We start from the raw sequence: 16186 nt of genomic DNA, 5'->3' as shown, positions 1-16186 counted from the left end.
ATTTTTGAGAGTATTATGAATGCTGCATTACTGGAAAGAGTAAAATGAAAGCTACATGTTACTTTAGAGGGTGCTATAGGAGATGCATTACTAGAAAGTGTTATTTGAAAGCTGCATGTTATCTTAGAGAGTGCTATGGGTTCTACATTTCTAGAGAGAGTAATATAAAAGCTAAATGTTATCTTAGAGAGTGCTATAGGAGCTGCACATTGGTAAAGTAATATAAAAGTTACAGGTTATCTATGATAGTTTTATATGATCTGTACATTAGTAGATAAAGTAACATAAAAGTTAGGTGTTACCTTAGAGAGTGCTAAAGGAGCTGTATAATACTAGAGAGGTTTGATAGTATGAAAACTACATGTTACCTTGGTAAATGCTATATGATCTGTACTTTAGAAGATCTTAGAGAATGCTATAGGAGATGTAAATTAGTACAGAGAATAATGTTACCTTAGAGAGTGCTACAGAAGCTATATATGATAGTGGTCGCCAACCTTTTGGATCTCACGGAGCACTAAATCCACAGAATCTGGACCGTGCATGCGCTGTGAGCCATGTGTCACTCAAAGGGGGAGGCAACTTCTGCCAGAGTGATGCCATGATGCCAGAACCCACCCACTCTCCCATCTCAGGCTCAGATCTACTTGCTAAACATCCTGGGGGACTAGTAGCGCAGAGCTGTGGATTAGCGAGGTCAGAAGAAGGACCCCGCTGGGGGGGGGGGGGGGGGGGGGGCATCAGCCAGAGGAAGGAGAGAGAGGAATATTGAGAGCTTATGATCATCTTATTGACAATGTGCTGCCTAGCAAAAGAAAAGATGCTTCTTTTTTTAGAAAATGCAGCCTACATTTTTATACAGGATCACAAACCGTTTGATGATAGGGAGATGTGTCTCTGATTCCTGGTGACACATCTGTCTGTCCTAACTAGCATGTGTAGCCACTCTTTAGATCACAAGGGTGAAAGTTCACACACTCCACAATTCTTGGTTTGTCTAAAAGTGTAGTTAGTCTATTCTGCTTGTGAAAGGAAGACTGTCAAACCAATGTTTTTCTTGGTTGTATCTTGGCTGACATTATAGTTGAGTATATTAAAGGTGGGAGTGGTGAGAAATACTCCAAATACAACACTATCTATCAACCACACCATAATTTAAATCCACTTAAATATGTCAGACTTGATAAAAATGTAATTTATTCCCAAGCAGAGCACTTTCATCCAAAAAGTGATCAGCTATGAAATTTATGATGAAGATAATGTGCTGCTTATCACCAACACAAATTTCCTTGTGTCTGCTTGCAGCCTGCATTAGACTTGGAGTAATTACAGGACAAGATGTATTAGAGATATGCACTGTGCATACACATTAGTTCAGGTCTACTCCCTTATGACAGCACGTTGTCCAGATTGCAGGAGCTTAATACTTGACTGACTGCTGGTGTGCCTCACTGCCTGTAAGGTGTATTTTTTAATGCAGTCTTCTTTATTTCTATACGTGTAGTAAACATCACCTATTAAAAATTCAAAGCCATTCTGATCAGATACCCACCGCTTTATGACCTTAAAGTGTATGTAAACCCTAACAATGAACTCTTATTTAGTTCATTTAATATTATTCTTAAATATTTTTGGCATCACAGTAATTGAATTCAATTTCATGCCTAATAAACATGTATGTGTTTCTACACTTTATGACCATAGGTTTGCAAAACACCTGACAATCACACCTTTTGAGCTTGCTGGATATCCTATTACAAAACCAAAGGTGTTCATATATGGGCCCCCTTTGTGGTCACAATAGCTTGAATATTCATCAAGTTTTGAAGTGTGTCTGTGGGAAGTTGTGCACACTGTGCAAGAAAAGCAATTTTTAGGTAAATTACTGATGTTGGATGGGAATATCTGGTTCACAATCAACATTCCAATGCTTCCTAAAGGTGTTTAATAGGGTTGGTGTCAAGGTAGTAGCCCACTTGAGTTTGAGTTCCTCAACACCAAACCCACCATGTCTTTATAAGCCTAGCTTTTTGCACCCAAAGTCATTTGACCATTTTGGTTTTTTTAGGGAACAATACTGTTACTCGTTGACTACTTCCTGCCTTCTTAACTGGAAATCCAGGGGCATGTGTAGATGACAGTGCTAGGATTAATCTCCTCCCCTGTTTCAATCATCTGTGTTGAATTTGGGCCCATAGTGTGGAGCATAACACATTCTATTCAGAGTAAAGTCAGCTTGATAAGAAAGGTGTTGTTGAAATGCATTTACGGCTCCCCCATGGCAGGGAATCGGTGGCTCTCAGGAGAAGATACATGTAGTGTCTCCAGGCAGAAGTTCTACAGGCAATGGAGGTGACAGTGAGCAGTACGAGTACCGCTCACTGCCCTCAGCTGTCAAAGGTGCAGACGGTACAAGTGTCCGACACATGGCAAGGTGCTAGCCGCGGGGAGCCATGCATGATCATTCAATCCCGAAGCAGATCTCAACCTGCCCTAAAGCATACAAATATTATACATTATAGCTCTGATCCCAAAAAATACAAACAAACACAAACAATGTAGACACAAAACACTATGCATTGTTTTTAAAAATTACAAAACATTGAAAATGAAGGAAACATTCATGTTTCCAGTTGGTATGTAAGTTTTATGAATATTCACTTCACAGAGACCAAATGACAAAATCTACTGGTAAATTACTAATAATAATTTGACCACTATAGTATGTTTTACCTTCAGAAGCAAATTGTTCCAGATGGTTTAAAGTCTGTTCCATGAACTGGGATTCTCTTGACAGCCTCTCGAATATAACGTTATCCTTAAAAAGAAAAAAAATGCAGAATTACCATTTTCAAAAAGATAAATGATTTATAACACAGGGCCTGGTGCGCACTGGCAATCATGGGTGATGATCATTCTAGCAAACGCCACACTAGCATACCAGTGATTTTAAAGATAATCATAGCACAATGTTCTAAATGTGTTAGATCAAAAATGAAATTATTAACCTCAGTTGAGAATGGGCTTACTAACTGACAAGACCGCCATACATGTTCCTCTATCCCTCTCTGGTTACAACAACACTGGACAATATTAGTAGTGTTTTGTTTTTTAATTTTTTTACCAGGTTAGTCTAACTATTTTATTAAAAGCTAAACATTTAAAATGAAATCAACATTTGAACTGATCCAATTCTTTTAGGATTTTTCTATACTTTCTAAGGTCCTTGAGCATTTCTTTTTTGTGATATCTCATTTCCACACCTAATAGTACTTTAGTAGCAAATTGGATACATATAGTTTTTTTTCCAGGATTTTTTAGGAAGAAATTGTGAAACATTAGAAAATAATGCATTTTCCTGATTTTATATACAACATAACTTTTACATAATTTGTGTAACACAAGTCTTTTCTTTAAAAAGATATCACATTAGTTAGAGATTTTTATGTAATATAGTGGAATAGCAAATCTGGAAATTAGCTTTCTAATTTTATTTGAGGGAATGGTATAGTTCTTTTATCACTAAGAAGCTAAACAAACAGGAAAATTTTCAAGTACATTTTAAGCCCAACATTCATATCTTGTGCATGCAGTAATCACAAATGTCAGATTATCAAAAGTGATTGACACTTAATAACATTTGTTTTTAACCTTTTTGGAAAGGCCCAGATCTGGTCCTTGGAGGCCTGATCCAAATCTGTAGCAAATAGTCAGTTTAATAGTGATCTATTTCTGTCAACAGTCTGCAAGCAATAGATCCTTAGCAGAGAGAATAAGGCTGCATTGACTTTCCTGTGCTCTACCCAAACGTCTGTACTTAGTGGAAGGGCCAAAATATTAGTTGTCACTTTATTTAGTATGTAGTACATTCTTCTAGTAATACATGCTACTGAGCTCTTATATATATATATATATGTGTCTGCAGTAGAATCAGAAGTCCAGGGCTAATTGTTGGAGCTCCTGGCTTTGACCTGGTGCCAGCTGCCAGTTCCAGCATTTATGCCAGTAGGACCTGCAGGAGGCAATGGGGTGTCATGTAAAAAATGGAAATAAAATAGTTAACATTTTAAAGCTTATTTTAGATTTTAGGGTTTATGTGCAGATACTTTAAACAAAAATAATTTTAAACATAGTTAGAACACATATCTTGATCTAATGCCAGTTTGGGAACAAGAGGGCCAATGGTATAAGCCAACATGCTTTACTGCACTGAAAAATGCCATCAAGCTAATGGTCCATTGGGTGGGTAGTGAACCAAAGCTTCACAAAACATGAACGAAAACAAGTGCCTGGTTTACCACCTGCACAGCAGACCCAATCTACAGTGGTAATTCTCCTCTTGGGTTCACAGATGTTGGGCTTTAGAATGAAGAAGAGAAACTATGCTACCTAAGCAATCTCAGGATAAAACTTTTAGTACAAGTTTAATATAAGCAGCTCAGGCTCTTCCCTTATACAGCGCTAAAGCAAATAATGGAATGAAAGCAGAGTGATGATCAGGTTGTGGCTGTGATGTCTGGCAGGAGTACACAGATCACAAGCCTGACCACCCAGAATTATAAATGTTTTTGCACACAAGAATATTCATCTATATGTATTGCAACGGCTACATTTAGCTGCTTGCCTGGAGCTTGGCTTCAATCCTATCAGCATTCAGGGAATAATTAAAACCACCAGTAAAGACTAGAGTATTCTTAAATTAAACCTGTGACAATGACCCCTGTTCAGCATTTAAAAATGGCATTTATATAATCTTCTTTTTAATGGAGTTCAATGCATCTAGATAATCAAGCACACAATCAGCTTAGCTAACAGTATACAGTAAATCACTGGCGTGTCAGTGCTTAGATGTTAATAAGCAGAGAAGGCAATAAGTAAAAGTTGTGGAATGCTGGAAGATTGTTTATGAAAAAGGCATATTGTACATGGCTCTAGAAGGGCATGGCTGGGAAAATTCCCTGCTGGGTTTGATATATACATAAGCGTAACATGCATAATGGAAATAGGATCTTTATCTTCTTCTTGCAGACAAATTAAAACAAAGACAAAAGACTTTCTTTGGTACGTTGCCTCTGGTTTGTATCAAGCCAACAGCAGTCATAAGTCATTGTGACACACAGGATAAATCCCATGTATAAATCAGCAGTAATAATTATCCATGCAGGGAGGTTGCCTATAAAGATGTTTTATCGTTTCTATGTGATCTCAATGAAGTGGAGCAGAATACATTATGCTCATCCTTATCAGAAAAGAATAAAAACTCACTTGTTTCAGCTATTCACCTTATGTAGTCATGATGCACATTCACAGTAAGGGTGGTCACATACATGCACACCTCTGAGAATGGTAGGTGGTTGTAGACCTCATATTGCAGACTCAAAACCCTCTCTATTTTCTTCCTAGTCTGGCCAACATTACATGGTACAAAAAAATAACACTGCATGGCTGAAGAGTTTCCAGCAGGCTGGGAAATCTGATTTAATAAAGCTCTGCTAGACTGGAGAAGACTATCATGGGAGAACCTGGATCATCCAGAAAACTGGAATGAGTCCAAGAATAAAAACATTTTGCCTAGGGGTTCATATGGGTGCTATGTCAACCTCAAGTTTAACTATTTCTGGGAGCTCACTTTCCTCCAATAGGCATTTGGGAGTGTTCACAGGCTTTGACAAGAGTTTGTTGCATACAGGTATTATTATTATTAATATTATTATTACTAATAAACAGGATTTATAAAAGCCAACATATTACGCAGCACTGTACATTAAATAGGGACATACAGGAAACAGCAGTTGTATTTTATCGTGTTTGTCTCACACTGGTAGAAATAGATCATAGAATATCTGGTGTATTCCAAATTGTTAACGCTTTTCAGGCACTTGCAAAAGTATTTAAAAAAGGTTCTTTTAAAGTCTATGAAAGCAATGTAGTGGCACAATGGATGAAGCGTCTCAAAAATGACGTGGCCATCACAGCACAAGCAAATGCCTCTATAAAAGTGGATTTTAAACACACCAATTGGTCTGGCTATAACCAGGGCGTTGGGATGGTTGAGGACTAGTTGACAGAGGTAAACCAGTGTTCCTGCTGTACAAAATTACCCATGTGAACTTAACCTTAACCCATCCCTAGGGATGTCTGTTCTGGCATCTCTGAGACGGAAAGTTGAGAGAAATTTCCTCAAGGGGATACAGACAGCAAACATGAACAGGGATTTAAACTCAACTGCAAAGCTGAAATAAAAAGTTTTGGCTATACATTTTACATTTGTGCAGGGGTTGGTGTTTCCATGGTCCGTACATAGGTTTGCTTTAAGAACATTTACCCAGTGTATGAATGCTGAACTTGGTATACTCAGGTGGAGCTGGGAAAGTTCATCCGTTATCGCTGCATCACGTAATAAATAACACAGCACGTTGCTTTAGAGATCTCCACTGCATGGTGAGTAAGTGTGATGTGATGTTCTGCGGCATGGCAGAAATTTTATAGAAAAAAGCAAGTTGGTTTTGGTGGTCAGATTTCTGGGAAACATATTCCAAAACCTCCTGTGGAGTCTCAATTATTTTTATGATATTATTTAATGTCACTTCAAATTTTACATACCAAGAGTTCCCTAGTACCACATTTCCTTTTATTTGGTAGTTGGCAACCTGGATAATTGTATAACTGTTTTTTTGTGTTATGGGTAAAATATTTATTTTCGTCATATGCTTACCAAATATGAATACACCAAGGTTTCTAAATATATGGAACTTTTTTTCCCCTAATATGAGTTTTGTTAATCACACTCTGAATGGAGCTCAAAAGGAACGTATGGGCTTTTTTTAACAACAGAGTTAATAGCTATTACCAACCATATTGGTAAATTGCAATTGGCTGGTATGTTTTCTGCATTTTGTGCCCAAAACAAAATTGTAATATATTGCAGCTTGCCAGTCCTTAGACATGGTAGTTCATTCCTTTTTTTGGCTTTATTTTCTCTTGTTTATTCTGAAAAAAACACATTTCATGAGTGACTAAGCCACTGTATAGTATGTACATAGGGAGCCATGGTTGTAACACAGGCTTCTAACAACACATAGGAAGTGATATAGTCCTCCATGACCAACAGTTATCTTTTAAAATTTCTGCTAAAAATATTACTGGCCTAAAAATATATACTAATGGCCACACTCTCTAAGGACTGGTAAACTGTATTATATTTCATTTTCCTAGGTGTAATAATCCTTTAATGAAATCTATCAACTCAATGGCAATACTTCAATTGTTGATGGGTGTTGGTGATTTAATTACCATTATCTTCCCATTTGTCTTTGTGGCTCTTGGTTTTGGGCTTCCTAGCTGAATTTTCTAGCTCTGTTCTTGCTCCAATCCGCCATAGATTCTCTATTGTCTATTTCCAATAAATTAATTCTCTATAGCTCTTCTACATACAGTAACATATGATAGTTTCAAATGGGCAAGGATGAGAAAGGAAGACACTCTTGCAATGGCCAGTGGGTGGAATTGGGACATTGGGAGTATGGTCTTCCTGTTAAAGTCCCAGAAACAAAATATAACCCCAGTAACACCAAATATTAGTTTTGTGTTGACTGAACTTTAACAAAAATGGTGGTTGTGAACCCTAGGACATTGGAATGACAATATATATGAGGTATCTATTTTCTCAGTTACAACTAGTGACAGGAGTACTTGTGTTAAGGATCTTATTCAACTTAGAGTTCCTATTCCTCCATGCAGTAAACCATATTGCTAAATCATATTCTTTTGTGTACTGGTCTAACTCTCACAGATTAATTCTGAAAATGTTTTCTATCTACCAGTTTAAAGTCTCTAAGGAATCCCCTGAGGAAGCCAACTGGCGAAACGCGTTTGGTTTGAGACCACAATATTTCTCTATGATCACCAAACCGATGATCCTATAACCAATGATTTTTCTGTATGACTATTGCACATCACTAATGATGTCTTACTCAAATACAGATGCATGTACTTGGTAGCAAATCAAAATGAACACACTATATGTTGTATGATGTTTTTACATTTGTTGCTGTATGGACTTTAAACATATACAAAACAATTTGTATGCCAAAAAAAACTTTTTTATTCTCCTTATTCACATTATAGCATTCAATAGTTACAACACTTTGTTGAAGAAGGCAAATAGTGTCCAATGCTACCAAGAAAAAAATGGCCAATGTGTAGAATGCCATAGGACCAAGCTTGGAAACCCCTTGAAATAAATAGATCCCAAGGCAGAAGTTTCAGCACAACAAAGAACAGCAATCAGCAGGCTGTTCTGTAAGTAAAGTACCTGGTTACTTAGTACTAACATAAATAAATCACAGCACAGAACAGAGATGATAAGAAACTTACTGCTCCTTTGCAATAGAGCCTGAGATGCCCTGATGGAGTCCGGACAATCACAGACATTCTTTTTCTGTTGCTGAAAAAAACAGAAAGATTGATTCTGTCAGTGAGGAAAGAGGGTCATGTCAGTAGCATGTAAAGCTATTGAATGTATACCATTAATTATAAAACCATGCTGCTATTCCTAGGACAGCCTGGGACTCAATCCGGCTAGGTCTGGAATTGTAATGATTTCAAACCACTGAAAATAAAAAGGGCTTATAGGACTGGAAGTAATGGATTCCTGAAGAACATTATTTCTAATGCCTGAAATGTTAGCATGACCCTGCTTTGATGGTGGACTGTAAAATTTTAAAGTAAACTTGTGCCCAGACTACACACAGTAAAGTATTTACATATTCTGAAAAAGAAATAAAATTACTTTTCAAACTCTTATTCACCTCTGTGACTAAGGGAATTGTGGAAGAAGTTAATCACACAATTTCACAAAACAGGTACTGAAATTTTTATTTATTTTTTGGGAAACAGATCTTGACAACCTGCCTGACTTTTAATATTAAGTATTGTGTGTTATATTTGAGAATGAATATTTCACTGTACAGGCAGCTAGTGAGGTCAGCATATATTTATATCCATTGTTTATGCACTGATGCAAAGAATTTAAAAAAAAACAAGTTTGTCTATTAGCTTTTATTGATGATAGGGACAGAAATTGAATGAACCGGGAACAGTAGAGCTGTGGAGAAAAAGGTTAAATGATGCTGGACATATATATGTACAAATAGCCTTCTTTTTTTGCGGAGGGGGTTTAAATCCTTTTTTTTTTTTATGTAAATGGTAAAGCCCCTCCCCTTCTTTCTTTATTGTTGGGGCGATGAAGATTCATGACGTATGCGCAGAAGGAGCTTCTTCTTCAATGGAAGAAAAAGATACCGATCTCACACATTGAGATCAGCACTCTTTTTTTCCCATCTATGTCTCCTGATTTCACGTCTACGCAGTGCGAGATCAGGTGATGTAGGCAAAAGGTGGAAGAAGAGCAAAGAAGATGGCAGTGCTCGAGGCTTCCTCCGCGTCAGGACGAAGGAGGATACCAGAACAATGTGGGACCTGATGCAGGAAACCTCCAGAGGAATTGATGGATCTGGGAAGGTAAAGGTGAGTTTTTTTTTTTTTTTAGTTTACTTCTGCTTTTAGTAAGAATTAGTGGAAATTGGATTTTTTAAGTCATTCAGTGGGGTGACAAATTCTTCTTTGGTACAGCTAGAGATGGCCAATATGGATATGGATATGGATTCTAATAGGAAAAAGGATATAGTGTAAATCCACTCTTTTAGCCATCAGCACCTAATTGGTAAATAATTCTGTCTGTTAGACCGAATTATTGTTTTAACATATAGGTGGATCTTGTGCAAAGTTTTGTAGATGAAAATCTCATTATACTCATTATACTGAGCACTAATAAAACATATAACAAAATGGCGATGTGTTTACAGTACTAATTTGTTCACCTGCTACTGGAAATGTTCATGAAATATCATTTCCATGGGACATCTGTACAAGGCTTAAGGTTTAAAATGAATGATAAACTCACATGAAGTATAAGTTACTAGTAGTAAACTGTGCAGCAATGCAGTCAGACTTTGCAATAAAAACTTTAATGAAATAAAGGAAAAATCTTTTAATCAGGTAAGCTGTTCTATTACAAAGAAATTGAAATGATGTGATTGAAAACCCAAATGCGGCACCATACAGAGAGCGGTCAGCCTCAGTTTTTATACAAAAGTGAATAATGGAATAGTTTGCAGCAGTGCGCAGTAGCTTGATGGCACAAGCTATAGTATGACTCCTCCTGTTAAACAAACACACCGTTCTACTGAGAAAAGATAAATGGCTTGTAACTTTTGCTTGGCAGGAGGACCTGGATGTGGGTTCCTCATTAGTTGCACTTTCCTAAAGACATTAAATGTAATAGGAGGGAGTCAGCTCTAGCTCAGGAAGCCTAGTCCTGCCCTGGGAGTAATGAGGACATTGTTCAGATTTGCATTATGCTATTTATCTTCAATGGAGGAGCTGCAGTTCCTTTAGCTGTATTGTTCACAGTGCTCTGGTGCTCAGAGGTCTTCCTGGTAAAGACATTTCTTACAGTCAGAGAGATATCTAGACATACATACAGACTGATATATAGCAAAGCAACTCAGCTAAAGACAAATGCAGCCAAACTGAAAAGGTTATTCTGCTTATATTTTGCCATCCCTGGTTCCACTTTTCCCTCCTGTGCAGAGTGCTGTACAGAGCTTCCTAAAATCACCATGGCCCTCTGCTACTGTACTTCTCTCTTCAGCTCTCAGTACTAAGTCAAATAACGAGCTGGATCTTGAAAAAGTGATGAAAATATCAAAATGATAGTCTGGAGTTGTATTGGGCATTTGCATGCAGATCACAATAGATAATGTCCACGTGCGATGCTGAGACTCCATGATTGAATAAATTAAAGCACAATGAATGAAAGGGATAGGCCAGGAACAGTAAGGCTGGTGAAAAAGGGCTAAATGATTCTGAATGTCTGTCAACTAGGAAATGAGGGCACAATTTGACTTGCTGCAGCTTCTAATGCACAACTGTACAACACTAAAGTAAAGGCTAGAGTTTAGCTTTATACATTGGATGGTACAGTCTGTGATTTCAGACATACATTTGTATTCCTAGGGGCCAACCTTAGCCTCCACTGATTAAATTACTGAAGGCGAAGAGAATGCACATCACCAGTTTGAACGGCACAGTCTCGGCTGACAATATCAATATTGTAGTCAAGCAGCCATAGGACCAAATATATCATTGTTGAGGTCTTGCTAGTATTGGCATCATTCTTAGCTTTCCTTTTGAATGATTCTGGGTTAGGCTTAATGTAAATGTCTGTCATTTTTACGTATTTTAGATATACAGGTAAGATAGAGACATCTGATCATGTAAATTACCTTTTACTCTATAGGCTTGATTTATTAAAGCTCTCCAAGGCTGGAGAGCAAACCTGGAATGGATCTTACCCAGGATTCGAAACATTTGCTAGCAAATGACTTGAATAAATCTATTCAAGGTTTGCTGGAATATATGCAAGTATATATATGTTAGATTACCATTATTTGATGGTATTCTAGCATATATACTTGAGAATAAGCCAAGTTTGTTTTTCCAAAATGTCATTAGAAAAAGAATCCCAGTTTATACTTGGGTCATACCAGTAGATGGCGCTCAATCCTCATATAAAAAGTGTAGTAAACTTGCCATTGGAGATAGGGCTCATGAGTTTGTTGCACACTTTACATGACGGCACAGAGCCATCTACTGGAGGCCAGAAATAATGCACAAAGGATCCTTTAAGAGCAAGTGACCCATTGTAGCCAACTCACAAATACAGTTTATCCTGTAAAAAAAAAAAAATTAAAAAAAAACTAAGCACATTTCTTTTCTCCCTCTTTTAAATAAATATTTTATTAATAACACACCATGGAAGTATTTATTGACAATAATTTTTTTAATAATATTTTTTATTGATTACTGTTTTGACAGAAGTGAAGGCTGCATTTTTGCCATAGGTTTATATTTGATTTAAATAAGTACCATTGGTTTTTTTTTAGATAAGTTTACTTTCAGCTATATTTGAATATAGATATTTATTCAGGAATATATGGTATATGGCAAAACAAAAAAAAATATGAACTGAAAATAAGTCATTTGCAAATTCAAAATCTAAAATTGCATGAAATACTTCATCAGGCGTGACCAGTGTTCATGGCGGTTCATTAAAGGTCACATGACCCATTCCACCTTTTGTACCATAAACCCTCATTGCTGTACATAATTAATCAGGGCCAATGTAAGAGACAAAAGGACATTGAGCACTGGCACACCTGCTAATGACAGCACTGGAATATTATAAGACAAACTAGGATTCAAGAGTTGAGTCTCATTTTTCAAGCAATTAGATCAGTATGATTCTTTGATATCCTTACTGAAATGTAAAAATGTAACGCCTCGTGTTTGACCCCGACCCTCCTAATGATACGTCTTCATGTTGACAGGCTCAATCCCAACAGAACTGGAATATTTCTTCCAGAAGTGTTACAAATCTTCATACTCTGCAACTTGTGCCTATGAAAATATTGCCTTTTTTCTTGTGAAGATCTGTTCTCTGCTGAGAAATATATTCTTGGGCCCCTTAGGGCCCTTTACACCAACACATATGCAGTAATAACTTTTTATTTATGTCTATGTGCATTGTATATCTCTGTTTTGTGCGGGTCAGACATTAAAAGTTCCCTTAATAAAGAGAAAGAGAAACATTCAGAATAGGGACTTTCCATGGTGCAGATGCATAAAAAATATACAGAACTATATGATCTATGTGTTTAATTTCATTTTAATGGTCCTGGCTATTGACATAGCATGACCTGTAAATAAAACATTCCAAGATAAAGCCTATTAACCAGATATAGATGGGATTTCTATTTGAACTAAATTTTAAGATTGAATGATTGGTTTATTACATAACAATGGAAACGTTTGAACGGGACCATAACTTAGGAGCATATTCAGACTAGTGGTATTTTACCTTGGCATTGGCATTGGCAACACTGCCAATGTTGTCGCTTCCTATTGCCTTATAAATAAAAGATAATTGCATTGGATCCAATGTTATCCACTTTTTACAAGCTGTTTTAAACGGTAAAATCACCTCTATTGGTTGTAAGGACCCCCAATCTGAACAGTGGAAGCTATACATGGAAAACAATGGCTAGTCTGACATTGTGATCTTTGTGCAGCTAAACCTTTTCCCCATTTTTGACATTCCATTGTACTGTCTCTGTATGGAGGCAGCAATTTTGAGACAGTTAAGCTGCGTACACACGGCAAATTTTTCTCGCCCGATAATCGGTATCGGCCAATTATCGGGCGAAAATCTGCCGTGTGTACAGTCGGTCGTCGTCCATCGTCCGACGACCGTCCTGGCGGATCCATGGACGATGGACGACGACCGATCGTAATGAAAGGGAAGGGGAGAGCGCGCAGCAGGGTGCCGCTCCGTCGCTCTCCCCCTCCCCTCTCCATAGAGCATGAACGGTGCTGTATGTACAGCATCGTTCATGCATCGTGCAGTCTTTTCTCGTTGGAAAGGATCGTGAAAGATCCTTTCCAACGAGAAAAATTGCAGGTGTGTACGCAGCTTAACTCTGTTTCATCATAATAGAGCTGTCACGGATGACTGGTAGTCTGATGGAGGAAAAATCAAGCAGCAGTAGGAAAGGTTTGGAAAGCACAGATCCCCAGAACACATGATGGGACTAGCAGGGAGATTTGTGCACTGCATGTCCTCAGGTACAGATTTCCCTCCAGCAAGGAGGACCTTAATCAGCACAGTGGTGACCTCTCCAAATTTCATGAGACCAGCAATTAGAGGGCACAGCGCCTTGGATCTACACTCACATTATGCATGTGGCTCAGTACTTTGGAGATGTATAGGCTGCAATTTTACAGGAGGAATTTAAACCAAAAGGTATATATAGAAAAATCTTCACTTTGTGAGTTCAGGTTTACTTAAAAAAGTGTATCAAAAACAAAAATCAAAGTTCAGTAATCCAGATTAACCTTATTTCAGTATACTCAAGTTAAATAATTGGGAAAAAATGCAATTAGTTACTATTAGTTGCTGTGTTTTGTACGTAGTTACACTATGTTGAACTATTCTGCAAAATAAACTCCATGAAAAGAATCTATAATATTCATAGCAAGTGGTTAATTCTTAACTTTCTAAAAGTGACACTGTGCCTATCAATTTAATCTTAATAAATGAAGGTGGAACAAATTAAGACTTGTTTAAATGTATATTTACCCAATTTTTAAATTTTGTAATTACAAAATTGTAATTTTTCTTTTGGATTTTGGATAGAATAGTGTAGGGTTATTATCTCCAACTGTTGCCTGTGTTTTATTAAATTATTGATTTCCCTTTGCTTTCTGTCCCAGTGACATAGCAGGAAGTGGATAGCAATTTCTTAAAATGGGAGTGGAAATCCCCTATTAGACAGTTTTCACAGAATAGGTGGCACTATTGGATGATTCTCCTCCTTTTGCTCTGGTGCCATATTTAAATTGAGTCACTTTTTGCCCCAATGACAATGGTCACTAGGACAAGCCGAGAGCGTGAATCTCCCCAGTAGGAACACAATTTAGCTTTCCCATTCCCTCCATGTTCAAAGTTTTGATCCAGGAAAAAAAAGGAAATGGGGTGACCAAAAATCAAACATAAATTCACACTTCTTGAGTGACTGTGATACATTAGGATTTCAAAATAGAACAAAGAGATTTATCTAAGGACTTAACAATAATCAGTTCATTATTTTCCTACTCTGAGTTTATTATAGTTGAACATTAGATGTGTAAGAGATACTCTGCGTTCCCTTTCATTTGCTGGAAATATTTTCCTTGTGGTGAGAGGGGTAATGTGAACCAACACGCTGTTCCCTTCTCAATGATCAAATAATGATTTCATAATATACATCACGGGGCACAATATTGATTGAACTAACAGATACCATGAATAAAAAGATAAATACACAGCACAAGGGAGAGCGGCAATTAAATTAGCGATAAGTGGTGGATAACGTTACCTTGAGAATTCCAGCACGTTGAGAATTTCAAAGGTTTGTTCTGTGCCCATCTAGGAAAGGAAAAAAATCAGTGATTCTTCCAGCTAAGGAAATAAAATTATGCTTGAAAACACTGTCACCTTGTGGATAGCAGCTAGAGAGGCAAGCTTACACAGAAATGCAAAAGTGAAAACTGCACCAACACATAACAAGGTCTTACACAAAACAGGCCTGGGCAAATATAAAGTATGGACTAATACACTCCAGCATTCCAGCTCTGTGCACCCCAATGCAATTTTGTCAATTGAGGTCTTGGAGAAGGTGGGCACCCTGAACAATTTCCCAGGGTGTCCTTGCATAGAACCCACCCAGAAACAATCATACACTGCTCTGGTATAAACTGATTTAATTTATGTATATCATTTTCCATCACAATCTGTGTTTCTTATTCCTGCATTGTTCTTAACATTTGAGAACAAAACACACTCCAGGATAAAATTCACAAATTCGATTTATTCAAAACCTTGACACATATACTGTAGGTAGTCATGTTTCATGTTTTAGAAAAAAAAATGTAACTTCTGAAATGTATCCTGGGGTGAGGCTATAAAACTATAAAATCTTTTATATACTATGCAAGAGAGAGCACCAGCCACCACCATTGTAATCTTTATTTCAGGATCTAAGGAGCCGTCCCTCTATATTTTAGCTAATGAGGACATGTGCATTGTCAATCTGATCTGAAACTTCAGGACATGAGCAGAGCATTACAGTTAATTAATAAAAAGGATTAACACTAGCTGATGAGTCTAAAAAACATCAAGCTATCATTTTTTTCAAAAGGCAATTTATTTTCGACTCCTTGAAAAGTAAAACAAGGGTGCCATCAACCAAAGCACTTTGATATGTAAACAGTGACCAGTTCCTGTGGTCAGTGCAATGCCTCCGGCTCATACTTCTCTCATAGAGCTCATACTTCTCTCATAGACCCTCATAGAGCTCAACAAGAGATCAAAAAGGACATGAAAACATCTACAGGTATTATACAAAGTCAGAGTTATTCTAACTTTGCTTTTTTTTTCTTTTTTGGCCAACTGATAAAAAAAAATGTTTAATAGGAGTGCACACACAAAAATATGTAATTATCAGAAAACATGTAGCTATGTATT

General features: G+C 37.2%; 1 protein-coding gene across 1 annotated transcript in view; it reads right to left on the bottom strand.

Moving 5' to 3' along the window:
• Window positions 1–16186, bottom strand: part of ATP8A2 (ATPase phospholipid transporting 8A2) — a 334998-nt gene that overhangs the window by 239881 nt on the left and 78931 nt on the right. Inside the window, exons 18-20 of the mRNA XM_072400709.1 lie at window positions 15039–15088; window positions 8377–8446; window positions 2734–2818 (exon numbers count right to left, since the gene is read on the bottom strand). Of these exons, the coding sequence (XP_072256810.1) occupies window positions 2734–2818; window positions 8377–8446; window positions 15039–15088 (205 nt within the window). The remainder of the gene's footprint in view (window positions 1–2733; window positions 2819–8376; window positions 8447–15038; window positions 15089–16186) is intronic.

The sequence above is a fragment of the Pyxicephalus adspersus genome, chromosome 1 (assembly GCF_032062135.1).
Source record: "Pyxicephalus adspersus chromosome 1, UCB_Pads_2.0, whole genome shotgun sequence".
Classification (NCBI taxonomy): Eukaryota; Metazoa; Chordata; class Amphibia; order Anura; family Pyxicephalidae; genus Pyxicephalus; species Pyxicephalus adspersus.
Note: the sequence above shows the minus strand (reverse complement) of the source record. Positions and strands in the feature narration are given on the sequence as shown.